The sequence below is a fragment of the Python bivittatus genome, unplaced genomic scaffold (genome assembly GCF_059951505.1).
Source record: "Python bivittatus isolate LINGU-HERP-01145 unplaced genomic scaffold, Pbiv_v1 ctg000330_np1212, whole genome shotgun sequence".
Lineage (NCBI taxonomy): Eukaryota > Metazoa > Chordata > Lepidosauria > Squamata > Pythonidae > Python > Python bivittatus.
Window position 1 is genome coordinate 42,751,671 of NW_028277058.1, and position 18,103 is coordinate 42,769,773.

The window sequence follows — 18,103 nt, forward strand, 5'->3', positions numbered from 1 at the left end:
AGAGATATTAAATACGTTTTAAAGCACCATATTCCAGAACTGATGTGCATTCATATCTCATTAACCTGGATGTTTCAAAACAAGTTATCCCCTTTTCACATCATAATAGTGAGCTATGCATGATCTGCGGCAAGATAATTATCTTTTTAAAAAATTGTTCCAGATCCCTGATGCAAGGCACTTCAAGCACTTGCAAGAAAGTATCCATGTAAACAGTGACACATAAGTGTGCAATTTTAAGCACACTTACTAGGAAGTAAACCTTGTTGAATATATTGGAGCTCAACTTGAATAAACATGCATAAGATTGTGCTACAAATGAATTCACTAGATTGTTGACATGGAGTTTCCACAGAGACTAACCAACATGATCAGAACTCGATACACATCTTAATGTTAAAGAGAATTGTGTTGGAGGATTAATGTACATGATTCTGTGGCAGGTCATAAATATGCTCATCTTTTAATGAGCAGCAAATCAAAACACTCTGGAAAAGTTCCAAAGTGACTAGCAAGCTATGGTTCTACTTTAAATTGATCCATTCAACCCATACTTCCTAATGCCAATAGACTAAGACATTTTAAATATTTCCAGCTGTTTGTGAAATCGTTAAATAGTTATCTAAATTATATACATATGGAAATAAAGTTCTGGTGTATAATTCAAGTATCCAAAGCACCTAATCAATAGATTATGAAAAACTCTGTTTACTTCTCTTATTGCTTTTATCTCTACCTCTCAAGAAGAAAGGAGACCAGAGGAGGACAGAAGGCATAGGTAGCACAAACATTCTCAGCATGAGCTATGTTTTTAGAAGGACAATGGTCACAATCTGTTTGCACTGCAAATTCATCACAGCATGCAGAATATTCTAACAGAGTACATATCCTCTTCTACACAAGCAGAACAGTGGAGCATCACAGAAAAAATAGTGCAACTCCTGTTCTCACATCTAACTTTCCTTCTCCAAGCCTAACTTAGAGCAACAAATACAAAATTAGTTATATCAGCTGCATAGAAAGCATTGTTTTACTCAAGGTGAACCATTTAGTGATACCAGTAATGCCAACTGAAATTGGCTGCAACATAAGCCTATAGATCATGATATCCAGTACATAACTCATGGCTGAAATAATTTGGGAATGAATTAAAAGCAGGATGGTAGGAGGAGGGAGAAGAGGAACTGCAACTGAAATAACAGTAAACAGAAATGAAAAATACAGAATTAGGTCCCTGAAAAATGTTTTTGAACTTAAGGGTAAATGTGGAGATAATCTGGTTCAACCACAACACTTTTCAACAGAGGCAGTTTTCAGATTTAACTACCAGTAACAAGACCGAGGGCGAATTAGGAATCTAGTCCCCTTTGGGGATGAAGAAGTAAACTAATCTGGAGTTCCTTCTGAGTTATTTCTCTTAATGGGTAGGCTTGCATTTCTACTATCTTGCTATGTTACTGTTTTGTAACAGTGTTAAATCAACATTTCCCCCCTTTTATTCAGATATAACATACACAGGGAATATCCCAACACCCAGGGAGGAATACCTTAAAAATATAACTTCACAGAGTATCTTACAAAATACAGATTTAAAACAAGACACTTGACATCACAAATGAGAAATCAGCTTGCTAAAACTGCAACAATGGAATAATTTTAGCTATAAAAACCTTATAAAAAAAGGTGGGAAGAGAAACCTTTTCTCTAACGAAGGACATTTCTTTAAATTAATCTAATTCATCTACCAAAATGACTCATCCTAAGAAAAACTAAGAGGTTCAATGCTATTAAAATGCTTCAGTTGGGGAACTGAGGTACCATTCTTGACAACCGCATTAAAAAACTACTGCAGCACATAGAGTTGATTCTAAGTACTGACTCTTCCTTCTTCTTGTGGTCTTGAGAGGTTAAATTCAGGAATCTGATCTGTGAAGGTCTGCGTCATCCACTGTCCATTAGGCACATCACCAAAGGAAGAACCACTGCTGTACTCCATGCTGGTTGCTGCATAAAAAGAAGCCTGCATCAGTTGCTGCTATTAAGACTAAGGGAAGAAAAAGAATTTGTTCTAAACCTGTGCAAGGCGCATTTTGACTGCCAAGGACATCATTAGATAATCTTATGGTTTCTCCATCTCTTTAACATAATTATAGCAAGGAAGTAACGGACAGTGGAAATATAGCATTTCAGGGGAATTTTAGTCCTGCTCCCACACAGTTTTCATTTACTTAAACTTCAGACCCTTTCAGTAATAGCTGAAAAGGCAGCAGTATTTTAGTCAATGCATCAAGAAAAAAAATCTGATTATCGTGTCCTGACAGTGAACATAAAAAGGGGGAAGAATGACTAATTGTTCAAATGAAACTGGCCTGTTAACATCTTCCTCAAGATCTTTTTAATAATATTCTTATCATTTGAGGAAAGGCAGCAGTGACTTGAGGAAAAGCCTTCTTTTCCATCTTTGAGACACTTTCCAAAGTAGTCTCACCTTTGGAGATGTAATGATTTATTCAGAAGCCCTCTCCCAAACTACTGGCTTTTAGAAGCTATTTACTGAACTATTTTAATCTTACCTGGTTCTGGTTACTAGACAGGTGTAATTAAGTTATTATACTCCAGTTTAGGGAGTTTTCAAAGTTAAAGAGTTGGGTGATAAAACTGTAGTAGCATGTGACTGTATTTTAAGTGCAATAATCATATTTCTCCCAATTGTGACTATGATCAACTGCTCACAGTTAGTATTTCATCCCACAAATGCTAGCCTATGAGATCATTTGTTCTGTCACAATCCCTTCTCTTATGAAACAAGTTACCCCCCAAAATTTGGATGGATGTAACCCTGTTGATAACGAGGCCATAGGGAATGACCGTGAAGGACAGGAGAAAGATCTGCTACCAAGGCAACAATCAGACAAGCAGGGGTTAAGTTCATTCCAAGAAACTAGTTTGAGAAAATGTCTCAGACAAGCCCTGCCCTAATTCACATGAAGATAAAGTGGGGAGGGGGAAAGCTCATTCAGGCTTGCAAGTTACTATAGTTTTTCCAAAAGAAGTAGTTTTAGACCTATAGGGCATTGGTTTCTTGGTCTTATTTACCTTATATGGCTGACAGTTGGCCTTTTGAAAGGCATTGAAGATCAGGCTGTTCCTGCAGGCACTGAGACAGGGCACTGAATGAATCTAAGATATGTTTTAAAAGTTGCTTTACAAAAACAGATAATTGTCCTTGGTGGCTATTTGTTTTGTTTTCGGTCTGACATCTTTACCTTGGTTTTTAAATTTGTTGTAAGCTGCCCAGAGTCATTTCAATTGGGCGGCCATATAAATGGAAAAAATGAAATAAATACATATTTGCAGCTACAAAAAAAATGGACTTAGGTTTAAGTGGACTCACACGTTTCTCTGAAACATTCAGAGAAGCACCAAAAGTACATACTAAAGAAGAATGTAGAGCCACATACTTTACAGCATTTATGCTGTTCATGTGTTTATAATGAATTCAAAGTGCATTTTTCCACTTAGGACATTTTTTAAAAATTAAGCCTGAAGTCCTCTGGCTTTCTGGGAGACCATTCCAGGCCTCAAAGATTGTGCTGGAATTCCTCTTCTGATATTGGAAAGATGGCTGCAATTTCAGAAGAGGAAATCCAAGATCAGATTCCTGCTCGCTGTCCATGTGGATATTTTTGCAGCCTTTCTCATTCCCACACTATAGAGAAGAAACAGGACTAGAGGTGGTATTGGCTTCAAAATCCAAATCTCTTGTACTTGCTTTCTATATTTCCAACACAAGAAAAGTTTAAACTGCCCTTGGTACTAAATTAACTCCTTCCCACTGCATACAATGCAATGAATATTGCTTAAAACAGACAAATATTTTTTCTTTCCTTCATTCCATCCATTTAGACAATCTACTGCCAAAAGGATTTGGGGATAGTTGGAGGCTTCAAGATCAGAGCATTCTAACTATTGCAACTGACTGGCCTGGCCAAGAAACAATTTTATTGTCTTCTCAGTTACGGAAAATAGATTAAAATAAAACTGTAATTTGAATTTTTTCATGCTACCTGTTCCATTTGCAGAGAAGGTACACTGTTCATTCTCAGAGGTTGTTTTCTCACCATAAGCTCCTCCATAGGCTGCTTCATATCCTGGATCATATTTTTCTTCTTTGACAGCCATCTTCTTAGCTTCCTCTGCATAAACCAAACTCAGAGTGTTGAAATGGCTCTTTTTGAACACTTAAACATATAACAATTTGTCAACAGTTATCCTACTTCAGGATAAAATCAAATCATGGCTTGAAATGTTGTAAATATCCTGCTCTATCAGTAAGAGTTGCCTTACAGAAGAAATCATACAGGAGATTAACTATTCAGAGTTTGTATAATTGTGTAAACATTAAATCTGAAAAGTGTAAATATTGTAATCCATTAGTTCATAGCACTAAATAACTGTTCAGGCCTACTTTTATTTACTTTTGTAGATTTGACATGTTAAGTAAATCATTACTATTTTGATTTCATATGGCATACCTTGTGCAAGCTGTAAGTCAAATGTATACTGCACTTCCTGGACCTCAGCAGTTGATATAACCCCCTTCAATTGATCCCTTAATTCTTTGAGCTTTATATAATAATGAACTTTATCCTGTGCACGAGGAAACTGAGCACATCTTGCACTGGATGATGGCATCACATAGCAAAGCTGTACAAAAAAATTCAGGAAAAAGTAGCCAGTATGTCATTGAACTGGAAATTATTTTCAAATACTAAGTTTGTTTCAAAACGTTTTGATTTTGGGCATACTTGCTGAAAGCTTAAACTCTTAAGAGAACAACAATAATTTTAAATGAAGACTCATATACCAAACAACAAGAAGTTTTCTTTACATATTTAAATAAATTATATTAAAAAAAATCTTTCCACAAATGTGAAAAATCTAGTTATATTCCTAAGCAAGACAAGAACTTACTGTTTCTGTATCTGGAACCTTATGTGGCTGCAGTCCAAATTCTAATTTTTTAACTTTCACTCCAAAAACTTCTTTACTAAAAATGTCATAAATACCTATAGTAAAATTGGAAATATATCCATCAGTTATAATACAAGCTCAATCGCAATGAAATACCTAAGTCTCATGTTTAAAAACTTACATTTTCCATTAAAAACAGCTATTTTAGGTTGATACTTCTGCAATTTCTGCACTAGAATACGTCCTCCTTCCCGAAATTCTTTGCTGAAAAGAGGACAAAACAGCACAAATAAAAAATAGGACTGTAATTTTCTAAGAAATACTATATGATAACTTGAAATGAACTCTACCTGGAAAGGTCTTTGCTACCTGGTGTTGTCCTTTCCACCATATTTGTAAATCCAATCCCATATTTATGTGGCAAAGTATGATCATCCATATGATTCAATTGTTCTGTGCTTAGCCCAGACATAAAAAGGCATTTCCCTATGGAGTCAAAAAATATACTTCTCATATTCTCTGGAAAGTACACATCAAAACTCTATAATTTATTTTCAACAAAATGTTACTTTCAGAAACAGTGTGGTAGCTATACTCTTATGCAAAATGAGGCTAATCAACATAAGTTATAACATCATAGTATAGTCTTTATTACTATCTAAAGAAAATAATAGAGTCTCCCTTGAGTCAAGCTCAACTGCTGGTGTCCACATGGTTACATCTTCTTGTCAACAAGACGGTAGATTTTTGCATTCTTCAGGATATCTTTTGATTTCCTAGTCCAGTCCAAAGCCCACAGATTTCCTACTGGTCTCCTGCCCAAGTATTTACTGGTCCAGCTTTGTTGTTGTATGTCCTAACAGGCAGTTTTGCCACATAATTTGCTCTGAATTTATGCAAAAGAAATGTGTGAGCTACATCACTGACATATGAACATATTTATCAATCTATCAAGCAATAACAAAATCTTGATTACAGTCACAACCTAGGACCTATCACTTTCTGTTACTAAAATCAAAAAATTTTAGATTAAAACCAAATTTCCACAATTCATGAAAGGAGGGACTTACAGAAATGGTTTCCAGGTCCTGGATAATGATGGCCTTTGTAGGCTGCCATTAAACCTGGATTTATACCAATCTAGGGAGGAATACATAAATGAAGCCACTTTTTTTTTGTGATAAAGATATATTAATTAGATGTAATGAAAAGAACAAAGCACAATACAAATAAACTATTTGGAGAAATGGGGCATCTGTTACTCCTGACTGTCCATTAAATCCACCAGTTCATGGTGATTTATATAATTTGCATAATCACATCATGCAAATGATGTATGTCATTACATAAATATTGTTATATAAATTAATGTAAATGTAATGGGCTTGTCCAGTCTACTTCACCTGCAATGGATTTCGCAGTTATTTTAGAGGTGCTCAGATGGAAATTCTGTCCACTGTGTCGAAAAGCCACTAAATGGGCATCCATTAAATTGAGGCCATACTTTTATTACATAACTTTGTTTCCTAATACAGGATATTGGATTAAGGCAATATACTAAAATTCAAAGTTAAGAAAGGAGTCATAAGTTTTAATCTCCAGAAATTACAACCTGTCTTATTCAGTCAGTCTTGTAAATATTTCAAGATAGCAAGGGAAAACCAGAAATGAGATTATAAGAAGGTCATTAAATGTCAGTGTAGAGATCTATGATATTTCCATATAATTGCAACATGCTATCATGAACACCATCCCTGAATTTATCACCAAATTGCTTAGTTAATTGACCATAACCTTTATCTACAAATAAATAGTTTTTTACATTTGACTTACAATTACAATGTCCAAGTTGAAGGTCAGTATATCAGGAAGAGTTTTGGTCAATAGTTCAGCTTCAGAAACACCATTAAACCGATCAACTTTTCTCTTGACTTTGAAACTATCTGTGATTTTTTCCTGTTTCCCTTTTGATTTTACAGGTTTAGCAGCAGATTTTTTGGGTTCAGTAGATTTATTTCTTCTTTTCCTTCCTTTAACAGCTGCTGAAAGACAGGAGATGTCTTATTTAATAGTAATGGCAGAAGAATGTTCTTAAGTTTTAGTTTAGAAATATTTTTCAACTTTATCAAGGTTTTAGCAAAATTACCATCATCCAAGATAGCAATGGAGAAAGTTTGGTCCACAGATCTAATCAGCCCCCTCATCGTCTTTCCTAGTTCACACGGCCTCTCCCCCAAGTTCTGCCATTACTCACCTGTGTCATGAATAAGCAGTTTCCTGGGCTTTCTCAACCCACAGCAATTCCTTAGAGGACTAGCTCCCAAGAAGCTTCAAAGAGCTCCTAGTGTCTTGAAGAACCTCCTCCCTGGAGTAAAAAAATCTTTGCAGGAAGGGAGGAACTTGGTGTTTGATCCCACCCCCACATCATTATCCCTGATCAAACAAATCCTGTAATCTTCACATTGTTCCATATACTGGCAATGGGTAGGTCATGAACTTTAATGCAACTGAATCAGATCACACTTGAAAATGTCTCTGAAACCAATTAATAGTTACTAGAAAATATTATTGAATATTAAATGTTGTATAATAAAGCTGTATATTATTAAAAGCTGTATAATAATGCACAATAATTGCAAGGTAACCGATAAACCATTATTTTTGTATAATGGGAGAACAGTTAAGTATTGCTATGTTTAACTTTTGGAGGAGTATGACCATCATTTTCAGGGGATATATGGAAGAAATCCAGCGAATTAATCCTACTGATGAAATGGTGGCTGATTCAAAGATTGCATTAATTTCGATGTATTGTGTGAGCCCAGCCATTGTGATTTCTTGAGGTAAAACTGTGATTTAGTATGATGTGTGAACTCAGTTGTGTATTTCAGAGAGCACAGAAGAATGAAAATTTCCTTTTCAATCAATAACCTATGACCTCATGTGCAGGTTTACTGAGAAGACTTGAGAAAGGGATGGGAGAAATGAGAAGCCCCATCACGTTATTAGATAATGAAATTCTAGTGTGCACTACTAACATGAAAGGCAGTTGGGAAATATGCATGGAAAATAACAGATTTATAATATAATAAAAAAACTTAGTCCCAATGAGGCTTTCTTTTGGGCAAATATATACCTGAGTGCAACGTTTAAATGAAGGACCATCTTAACTGAAGTAACTCATTCTTGAATGTCATGTAGTGGAAAGATTATGATTCTTTCAGTAAAAACTTGCAGAATTCAGTACATACTATTTTAAAATATGTTTAGTATACATTACTGTTTCATCAAGGATAACAAAAACTGTACATTTAAGATGAGGATTCATTTCTGCCACTCTTATTGCAAAGCTTACTTTTAAATCATACATTTTATTCTAAAAAATGCTCTTCACAATAGAATCATTTCTGAAATGAAAACAATCCTGCAATTTTCAAAAATTCTAGAACAAATAAATTGTTGCACTTTTTGGGCTCAATGTTTCAAAAGAAAAAAAAATAAACACACCTTGAATAGGTTCCTGAACAATGTTTGGATCCAAAACTCCCTGAAGAGCTTCTTGCTCATTCATCATCTCCAGATTAGGAGCTGCGGCCATTGTTTGATTATATGAAAAGGGATAAAATGCTGGTTGAAGAGGAGTGTAGTATCTTTAAAAAAAAAAAAAAAAGATGAAAAAGTATTGTACTTCAAATAGTAAATTACAGAGGAATTTCTCATAGCATTGGACATATATTTGGATAGCTGATCTGAATAGTATTTCAGATTGGTGTATAATTCTTAACCCATATGTATTAGATCACGGGTAGACAAAAATCAACCAAAAAGCTGTGTGCAGCCTACAGCCAGAAGAGTTCAGCTTCAGAAAGCCTCCCACTCTTCCTTCCCACAGGTCAGATGATGGGCAGAAAATGACTGCTAGTTTTCTCCTGACATTAACAGCAAGAAGCCAAACAACTGAATCGAATCAGGTAATCAGCCAACTCATGGGGAATAAGACTGCTGGGAAGAAGTGAACTAAGAGGGGGATCAGATGCATACATGTGTGTGCTTTCACACAGGTTTAAACGTATACGTGAATAGATGCGTATGGCACCAACCTGACCATCTAATACACTGCCCTACGTTTGTATTAGACCCAATCCTTGCTGTTACAGGATCGCAGATATACTGAAATTTGGAAATCAGCATGGAGGTTTATATAGGCCTACCAGATCTGGGGTGCAAAAACCAGACCACCATTCAATGGCAGCAAAGAGATACAGATCTGCTGCCATCTAGTAGTCATTCAGATTTCTGCAGCTCAGATCTGGTAGACCTGGTTTAGGTCTGGATCTAGATATCCACCCAGCCTCTAGGCACCAGACTGCCTATTAAAGCACAAGTGGCTCTGGTTAGTCAGACTGCTTTGTACGAGCTTAGGTTGGCTTGACAGCCTGACATAGCAAAAAATTGAGCTAGTCACATAGATGCATCCCTTGGTTACATGCAGTTTAGATTACAGTAATGCACTCTGGTTTAGAAACTGCAACTGATACTAAATGAAGCAACTACACATTCAGATCATATTACACTCAGTAGCACAGGTTGCTTGTTTCCGGATTGAAGTCGTAAGGGTGCTGGGAAAAGGTTATCTGAAGAAACGTCTAACTAGAATGACTCTCAACCATTAAAATGATTATTTAGGCCCTCTTCATTGTCCCTCTGCTAGTACCAGTGGGTGAATCCCCTTGGTGAATACTACGTGTAAGCTAAAGAGGGGAGAACCCCTGGCCTTCTTGATGCTACTGAGCTACAACTCTCAGCAGCTTTAACAACATGGCCAATAGCCAAGGTGTACTAGGAGTTGTAGTTCAGCAGTATTTGGACAATGCACTAGCTGCCTATTCCTGCCTTAGGGCTTTTATTAAATCTTCCCCTAGCGAGACATGTATGCCTTTATTAAACAACAGCAACCCTATGAAGACACATTTTTCGGTATACACCTGAAATAATTTTAAAAAAACTTCCATTAAGCCACTATTAAAAAAACAAGCTGCTGTTGCTTGTGCTGTGCTTTAATTAAATTGATTAATTACATGTCATATTTTTTGTAATCTGCAAACCATCATGTGAAGATCATGCATCCTGAAATGCAATTTAAAAACTATTAGAAAGCATGTTCAGAATGGATTCCTGAAATAAACTTAAAACCATGCTACCTGTATAAGTGTGTTCTTATTTGCATGATTTGTGAAGATGACACAAATTATCAGTTAATCAGGTGATTATCAGTTAATCTGGAATAAAGACATTGAACATATACACTGGTTTACACCAATCTGAGCAGTTAGAAAGTACAAGTTCTGCAAACAGAGGTATCCTAGTGCACAAGGCTGGAAAGAAAGAGCAACACTTCCTGCCACTGATTCGTGTACCAACAAAGAAAGTAGGGAAACAGCCTCTTCTTAACCAAGCTAGTGGAGCAGTTGTGTGAGGTCAGACATTCTTATCCAGAACTGCATCCACAGATCTTTGCTCTTTAGTTTGAGTTTCTGAACTGGACTAATTCTGCTGAACCTTAAGTTTTAAACTTACAATCATCAAAGTACACTGGAATGTCAACTTGAAGAATGAATTAAAAGATTTTCAGGAAGAAGCCAACATTTTTTCTTCATTCTGGTTGCATGTTAAGTAGGATACTCAGTGAAAAGTAATTGTCATCCACATTACCTTATCTTAAAGTTATCCCCCTGGACAAGTATTTGCTTTCCTAGGTAAACTCTGTAAAAGAACACCTCTGAATAAACCTTCAGTAGATGCTCAGATTCACACAAAGAGCTGTAAGTCTGGTGTGGATGACATTTTATATTTAGATAAAGATCAGCCAGTCTTCCTTACACTGAATTCCCATCAGCAATATGGAGTGAGACATATTTTTATCATCTGCTATCTGAAAAACAAATCTGAAATTCTATTAAGATTTACTGGCAACATTTTTCAGATATTTATCCCTTTCTCAAAACATTTTACAGTGATTTTCAATGCATTACTGTACTCTCATGATAAAGTCATAACAGTAGTTTTCTTTAAAGACCAGTCTTCCCCCTGCGCATTTTCTGTTCAAATAGACCCACACTCCTTTAATAACAATAACAATAATACAATAATAATATTTATATGCCACTCAACTCCCAGCGACTCTGGGTGGTTTTATACACACACACAAACAAAAAATAGTAATTGTTATAATTATTGCTATATAAATATATTGCTATCTAGTGACCGATATATATATATATATATATACATAATAATAATATATAATATACAGTACTATTATATAATAATAACTGTTAACATTATAGTTTATATACATGTAATATGGTCAGTAGATAGCAAAGAAATGCAGCAAATGCCAAGGCGTGGCTGCCCTCTGATGGTCGTCCGGACTTTCTGCGGTCCAGATCCGGTAAATTTTCCTTGCTCAAACCCGGTTTAGGCCTCGGCCTTCGTGTGGAGTCCAGCCGGAAGCTCTCTGTAGTAAGCGCCGACCCGGCGACAGGCGAGAGCCACGGGGGGCGTCGTTCCCTTCCTCCCCGGCAGCCTAACGTCCCCCTCCCTCGCACGAATACCTGGTCCCCGGCTCCTCGGCTTCCATCCCCGAGCCTTGGCGCCGCCCCGCCGTCCGCTCGGTCGGCCAACGGGCCGGACTGCCTCTCCCGCGGGGCAGGCCGGAGAGTCAAACGCCCGCCGAGCCCCCTCCCCGAACAGCCCCTCCGCGCCCCTCCCCCTCCGCGCTATACCTTCCGCCGCCTCGCGCGCCCTCGCTCTCCGCACGCCGGGGACCGGCCAGCCGATAGAGATAGGAAAAGGGAAGAGTGGCCCACAGAGCAGAGTTCCAATTTCCCCAGGAAAAAAAATCACCCGCGGGAGGAAGGCGAAACCCACCTCTAATTCAAGAACGAAGCAATGACAAGATCTGAAGCCAAGTCAAAGGATGAAGGGCGAAGACGTCGTTAAAAACTCAAGGTTGAATTCCCGAGAGAGGGCAGTTTGAATTTTTAAAACAGCCTGCCTCAAGGTAGTGCCTGCAAATGGGTCGGCCTTCCGAGTCCCATCATTCCCTTATAAGTTTGGTCCTTGGTTGGGGATTATTGCAGTCGAAATCTCGCACTTCTGAGGAGGAAAGGCTGGGTTCAAACACGTACAAGGCAAATGGAATTAGAAATAAGCCCTGTCTCGATACGTGGGGCGGATCACGGTTTTGAGCAGCGGCAGCCTCTCACGCACGGGCAATCACACGCGAACACAGTCGGAGACAATGGAGTCAGTTGACAGTGGGATTTATAATGCAAGCACTATTTTCAAACGCCTGGAAAAGAAACAATATGTTATAGGGGAAAAGAGACCCAAGTTAAATTGCCCCTACAATTTGATTGGACTCTCTCGCTAAAAATAGTCCAATACAACTACTATTATAACATTCTAATCTTTCCATTGATTTGTATAGGCAGGCTCACTTCTACTCCTGGAATATGTTTTTCCCTTATTGCAATGCGAATAACGTGCCGAAAATAATCTGAAAACCAGCAGACGCCTGTGGGTAAAGGCAACCAACTAGAGCAGTGTTTTCCAAACTTGGAATTCTGGGAGTTGAAGTCCAACCCGTCTTAAAGTTGCCAAGTTTGAAAAACGCTGAACTAGAGGCAGCCAAACGGGAATAACAACGACAGCGAAGAAGCCCAGGGTTGATACATCAGAGGGTTCAAAGTATTCCTTTTCAGCAAGACCAAAAAACATACAGGTGGCTTTAAACACAAGCCACGCCGCTGGTTGGCTCGCTGTCGGCTCTCTTCTCTTTCTTTTCTCTATTTTTCAGCCACCAAGCGATGACGTTTCGCCCTCCGGCACGTGGCTTTGCATGTTGCCAAGTCGGCTTCCTCCGTCGCGCTTGGCTGCCCGGAGGCTCCTCTTCGTTCGTCCTTGCGCGGATCTGGAGCTCAGGACGCTGAGCGCTGCTGCGTCGTCGGTTCTGTGGCGTTTCTGTAGGGAGAATCTCTTCGGAGGCTCTGGTAGGACCTGAGTTTACCGTGTTAGATTATTTTGCAAGATTTTTAGAAGTGGTTTGCCCTTGCCTCCTTCCTAGGGCTGAGAGAGAGTGGCTGGCCCAAGGTCACCCAGCTGGCTTGCTGTCTAAGGCAGGACTAGAACTCACGGTCTCCCAGTTTCTAGCCTGGTGCCTTAACCACTACACCAAACTGGCTCTCCATGTGATTTGAAACAAGTAAAAATGAAAAACCTCCTGGTGGTCCTCTTTTTCTCCCATAGTAGCTAACATTGGCTTCTAACTAGGACCCCCAAACTAGTGTTTCTCAAGCTTTTCGTTGTGCAGGATGATTCTAACCACATACTCCCCTTCATTTAAGATTCCAGAACAGTATGTTTAACGAATGCATTTCTGGCAATTATGACTTTTTACCTTGATTAGGCTTTGCGCATTAATCTTTTGTAACGAGGAATCGGGTAGGCTCACATCTTTAAAAGACAAAAGCATTGAATGTGGTGAGTTTTGGCATTTAATCACGTGCAACTAAGATTTTCCAAAGTTGAAAAACTATATTTCCATATCTAGGAAATTCTTGTATAATTTTCAGCAACTTATTCTGGCCTGGTCAACCTGATACCCATTTGGCATACTGACCCAGTTCACTCATTGTGCTAACTATGATTTGTAATTAGGTGGGATGACATAACTTGCTAAACCACATCCAAACAACCTACCTTATGCCTGAGCATAGGCAGCATGAATGTCCATTCTGCCAGTCCTTGAGGCACAGGAAAATAGCCAGGCATGATTTGCACTGCCCCAAAGACCAAATTCTAATATGCCTCGTTACCAAGGCCTGTGAAGAGCCCTGTCCTGACAGCTTTACTGTGGGACAGGTTGAGGCAGCCATTGGCTGATTCCCTTGGCTTTGTTTTCCATCCCACCCACCATCACCAGTTAAAATATCACCAATCAAGCTCCATAGAAGTGTGATGAGGGAGCCCTGGATAGAGACTTTAGCCACCTTACAAGTTGCCCCAAAGCAGGTCACCAGTGCAGAGATGCTCTGCTTTACTAATCTATTGTTTGGGCTCTACTGGAATTCATGTCCAAATACAGTCCAGCTGACAGGTCAGTGGAGCAGAGGAAGAATGCAGGGTGATGTGGGAGGGAATAATCAGAGTCCTGAGAGTACTCCCTCCTACCTCATCCCAAGCCCATCCTCTGCCTCACTAACCTATCTCTTTTGGGCTGTTTTTGGACAGAGATTTACTGGTCCTCCTGTAAACCTGTGGGGTTTACTTGGTTTAAAAGGGGAAACTGATAGAGCTCTTATCTGTTTCACCATAGCTCCACCACAGCTCCCAGATGTTCTCAGCTCCTTAGTTGATTGATTGATTATGTATCATAAAATCTTAGCAACCACATAGATTTTCCCCATGATGATCTGTCCCTAACCTTCAGCGCTGCAAGGGTAACGGTGTACTGGTTAGTAACTGATTGTGACTGGCAGCACCTGGAAGTATCCCATGGAGTATGCAAAATGATGCCCCCCCCCCCGCCAAGTAACAATAGAAAGCACAAGTATGGGAACCCCTTGTTGGCAAGAGGATTATAATGTATTCATTAGACTCATTAGGGGCTGAACTAGCAACACTTTTTCCTTAGTTAAATTGAATGACTGCCCATTTTTTACCAGTTTTTTAGAAGACCGCTGAACACATTTAGTAACGGTTCTAGCCACCTTCTAAAAGATGGGTATGCCAGGGTACAGGTTAGTCCTCGGCTTATGTCCATTTGTTCAGCAACTGTTCAAAGTTATGGTGGCACTGAAAAAAATGGACGAATGAACTGTCATTGAATACCAGCCACCGCAGCACCCCTGCGGTCATGTCATCACAATCTGGGCACTTCCCCCTGCCCCCCTTGCTCCTTACCAAGGACTACCTGTATATCAAGATCCCACATAATGCCCAAGTGCCACTTTTCAAAGCATGGGTCAGGTTCCGCAAAAGCAAGGTATGTGGTCTTTTCTGCAGCTCAAGCCAAAATGGCCACAAAGAGAGTGTTCGGTGGTCAGAGGGGAGGGCCATGCCACAGCTGCCTCAACCAGCCAGTACAAGTTTGGAAGATTGCAGCCCCTGACCACGTCATCACCAAGATCATGAAGGAGGCAGTGTAGATTATTCATATACTTAGCATTGGAGGAGGATAGAAAACCCTCCTTTAAAATTGGAGTAGCTGAGGACAAGTTATGTGTCCCTCTGTGGTTGGCTGGGAATGAGACTAAAGTTCTCATTTTTTATCTCATCATTAATGAGAATAAAGTTCTCATATATCATAAATAAAGACTAAAGTTGCCTCATGAAGGTGTCCCCTAAAAATGGTTAGTCAGGTGTCTCTGTGCTGTGGTTAGCATGATGTGAGGAAGAGCCCTGATTTGTAAAACCATCTTGAATATGTTCTTGCCATGGTCCGTTGTTGCCTTGACTTCAGGGGTCTGCTCTGTATCTCATGTGTGTTTTGAAGCTGCTGAAATGTTCTTTTCTCCCAAATTTTCTTACACGCTCCCCAGCTCTGGCTAGTTAGGAGATTGATTCCCTGCTGTGGAAGACCATGTCTTAACTTCTCGGATGCTTTCTTTTTCTCTGCGGCCCAGAGCCATGCCTGCTGGTGTCAGTTGGCCTCGATACTTGAAAGTCTTTACTGCAACCTTCTTGACCATGCTTGCTGGTGCAGAAACCGTCCACAGATATTATAAGCCTGATCTTGTAAGTGGCCTTTCTCCCTTTGTTCATTGCTGTCTTGTCTTCTGCTTCAGAAAGAGATCCTTATAGAAGCAACATGCTTTAAGGCAGTGTTTCTCAACCTTGGCAGCTTTCAGATGTGTGGACTCCAACTCCCAGAATTCCCCAGCTGGGAATTCTGGGAGTTGGGAGTCTACACATCTGAAAGCTGCCAAGGTTGAGAAACACTGCTATAGGGGTCTGCTTCTGTAGGGGTCTGTTATCCTCTTCTCCCCAGGACTTGCTCCAGATTTTTAAAAAATTCAAATGTAAAAAATGAACACACATTTACTCAGAACTTGAAAATGTGTCCTGTCATTTAACTGAAGTTACTTCTGAGTTGGTGATAATGTATGTATCTCGCTTTTCCTCTGGAAGGTCAAAGTGGCACCACGAGACTGCCATCATTTTATCCGCACAACAACCCTGTGAGGCAGTTGGTTTGGGGAGGGGAAACTGTCTTAAGCACTAGACTTGGCATATATGGTTCTGAAATCTAGAAGACCACTAGATAGGGAGAAAGAGGTATAAAAAATAGTGGCTGTCTGGATTGTTTCAATTCAGATATAGGCAGCTTATTGAAGATGCCCAGTGTGCTCCATTTTCTTTAAGTATCTGGCGCACCAAAAATCTGAACATGTTTAAGGGGCCACAGTTATTATAATTATCACTTTTAGTTCAAGTTGCCTTTGGGAGCTAGTCTGAGAATGAATAATCTATCTGTAAGAGTTTCTAGTAAGAGTACTAAATATAAACTGCAATCTTAAAATGTGTGAACTGACATGGACATTTGATGGATGTGTTTTTGGATATTGTTTGTTTGTAGACACCAGATATTCCTCCGAAAGCTGGGGAGCTCAGCACAGAGATGTTGGGTCTAAAAACTACGAACGAGCAAGTTCAGCCTTTACAACCACGGCCATAAAAAAATGTTGCATCCCTCCATAAACTGTTCCTTACTAGGATTTATAATCCAGATCTATACAAATGGACAATCATGACTATTTAAAAGGACTTATTTTATACCTGTGTCCACTAAGAGTCCAAATACTGCCTCTTCTACAGCCTGCTCCTTTTGTCCACTACAAGGGCAACCTCCTGCTCAGCCATTGCGTTTGTTTCCATGACCACCAGCAATGCTTACTTCACTACAGTTCTCAGAGTGTGGCAAATCTCCATTTTTTTCCCTTTTCTTAAAAAGTTCTTCAGCCAGGTATATTGTGCTGCAGAGAATGCTGGGATGCCTCTTTATATAATTAGTACAATTACCATTCAAAAAAGAAACTGTTCGGAAACATGCTTCGCTATAGGCCAATTAAACAAGGTATCCTGTTGAAGATAGGTTTAGCCTCTGATACTACTGTACTGTGATAGTTTTCTGCAAAGCAAGGATCCTGTGTCTGTCATACGGTAACTACGCAATTTCATTTCAGTGGATGGATTTGTTCAAGATGACTTTGAACAATCAACTTCTCATATTAAATACAATGTCTAAATATAGTTGTTTATCTAAATGTTAATTCATTTCCAGGCATCATTTATGGTCCGTGATTTATGACCTAGTATTCTTTTTCTGGCTGGAAATTACAGGAACTGTAGTCAGCACGCTTGGGGGGCACTAGGCTGGAGAAAGCCGGTGTATGTACAGTGGAACCTCGGGTTACGAACGCCTCTGTTAACGAACTTTTCGGGTTACGACCAGCTCCGGCCGCAAAAATTTACCTGAGTTTGCGAACAGGATACGCGGCCATTTTCCCTCCCGTGACACGGTCCGTGGCCATTTTCTGCCTGACACGTGGTCCGCGGCCATTTTTCCGCCCAACACGTGGTCCGCGGCCATTTTCTGCCCAACACGTGGTCCGTGGCCATTCTCTGCCCGACGTGGTCCACGGCCATTTTTCCGCCCCTGACACGTGGTCCGCGGCCATTTTCCGCCCCTGACACGTGGTCGTAGGGAGGGGGACTCTCCCTCCAAGCAATAACCGCCTCCCTGTCCTCCACGCCAGAACAGATTAACGGTAATTACATTGAACCTTATGGGGAAATTTCCTTCGGGGTGTGACCAGAGTCATGGAACGAATTAAATTCGTAACCCGAGGTTCCACTGTACTTCAAAGATTTGATTCAGAGTATGTGCATTAAGTGCAAAAGGCCACTGACTCTTCAGTCTATTCAAAAATACACAATACAGTACGTATAATTGACAGCATTTTATTGTAAAGGTATGACTCAATTTTCTGTGTATTTGCATTGTAGTTATTAGAACTTCTTAGAAGACAATTACACCTACCCTTGAATATGTGCAGCAAGCAGT

General features: G+C 39.6%; 2 protein-coding genes across 9 annotated transcripts; one reads left to right on the forward strand and one right to left on the reverse strand.

The window, feature by feature from the left end:
- Positions 1-72: 72 nt before the first annotated feature.
- Positions 73-11,928, reverse strand: TDG (thymine DNA glycosylase). 7 transcript variants are annotated; one of them, XM_025173334.2, is made up of 11 exons: positions 11,589-11,729; positions 8,482-8,624; positions 6,808-7,016; positions 6,045-6,114; positions 5,325-5,460; positions 5,156-5,238; positions 4,975-5,069; positions 4,536-4,707; positions 4,068-4,196; positions 3,097-3,180; positions 1,881-2,004 (listed from the first exon to the last, which is right to left on the reverse strand). In XM_025173334.2, exons 1-10 carry the CDS (start codon positions 11,612-11,614, stop codon positions 3,098-3,100), a joined length of 1,146 nt encoding a protein of 381 aa, XP_025029102.1. In that variant the 5' UTR covers positions 11,615-11,729; the 3' UTR covers positions 1,881-2,004; position 3,097. The 7 variants fall into 7 exon arrangements, with proteins under 7 accessions (XP_087997227.1, XP_025029105.1, XP_007438503.1 ...); XM_088141101.1 differs by lacking the exons at positions 3,097-3,180; positions 11,589-11,729 and adding an exon at positions 11,905-11,928 and having other exon boundaries at positions 73-2,004; XM_025173337.2 differs by lacking the exons at positions 3,097-3,180; positions 11,589-11,729 and adding an exon at positions 11,760-11,813 and having other exon boundaries at positions 73-2,004.
- A 935-nt stretch (positions 11,929-12,863) lies between these two features.
- Positions 12,864-17,289, forward strand: UQCC6 (ubiquinol-cytochrome c reductase complex assembly factor 6). 2 transcript variants are annotated; one of them, XM_088141105.1, is made up of 3 exons: positions 12,864-13,028; positions 15,579-15,774; positions 16,616-17,289. In XM_088141105.1, the coding sequence occupies exons 2-3, from the start codon at positions 15,637-15,639 to the stop codon at positions 16,712-16,714; spliced, it is 237 nt and encodes a 78-aa protein (XP_087997231.1). In that variant the 5' UTR covers positions 12,864-13,028; positions 15,579-15,636; the 3' UTR covers positions 16,715-17,289. The 2 variants fall into 2 exon arrangements, with proteins under 2 accessions (XP_087997231.1, XP_007438501.1); XM_007438439.4 differs by having other exon boundaries at positions 12,870-13,028; positions 15,663-15,774.
- Positions 17,290-18,103: the final 814 nt, after the last annotated feature.

Coding starts and splice junctions, on each gene's coding strand:
- TDG (XM_025173333.2), bottom strand. CDS start 11,614: ATGGAAGCCGAGGAGCCGGGGACCAG. Junction 7,017..8,481: donor TGTTCAGGAACCTATTCAAG/GTGTGTTTATTT, acceptor CCTGTCTTTCAG/CAGCTGTTAAAGGAAGGAAA. Junction 5,070..5,155: donor AGCTGTTTTTAATGGAAAAT/GTAAGTTTTTAA, acceptor ATTTTACTATAG/GTATTTATGACATTTTTAGT.
- UQCC6 (XM_088141105.1), top strand. CDS start 15,637: ATGCTTTCTTTTTCTCTGCGGCCCAGAGCCATGCCTGCTGGTGTCAGT. Junction 15,775..16,615: donor GATATTATAAGCCTGATCTT/GTAAGTGGCCTT, acceptor GTTTGTTTGTAG/ACACCAGATATTCCTCCGAA.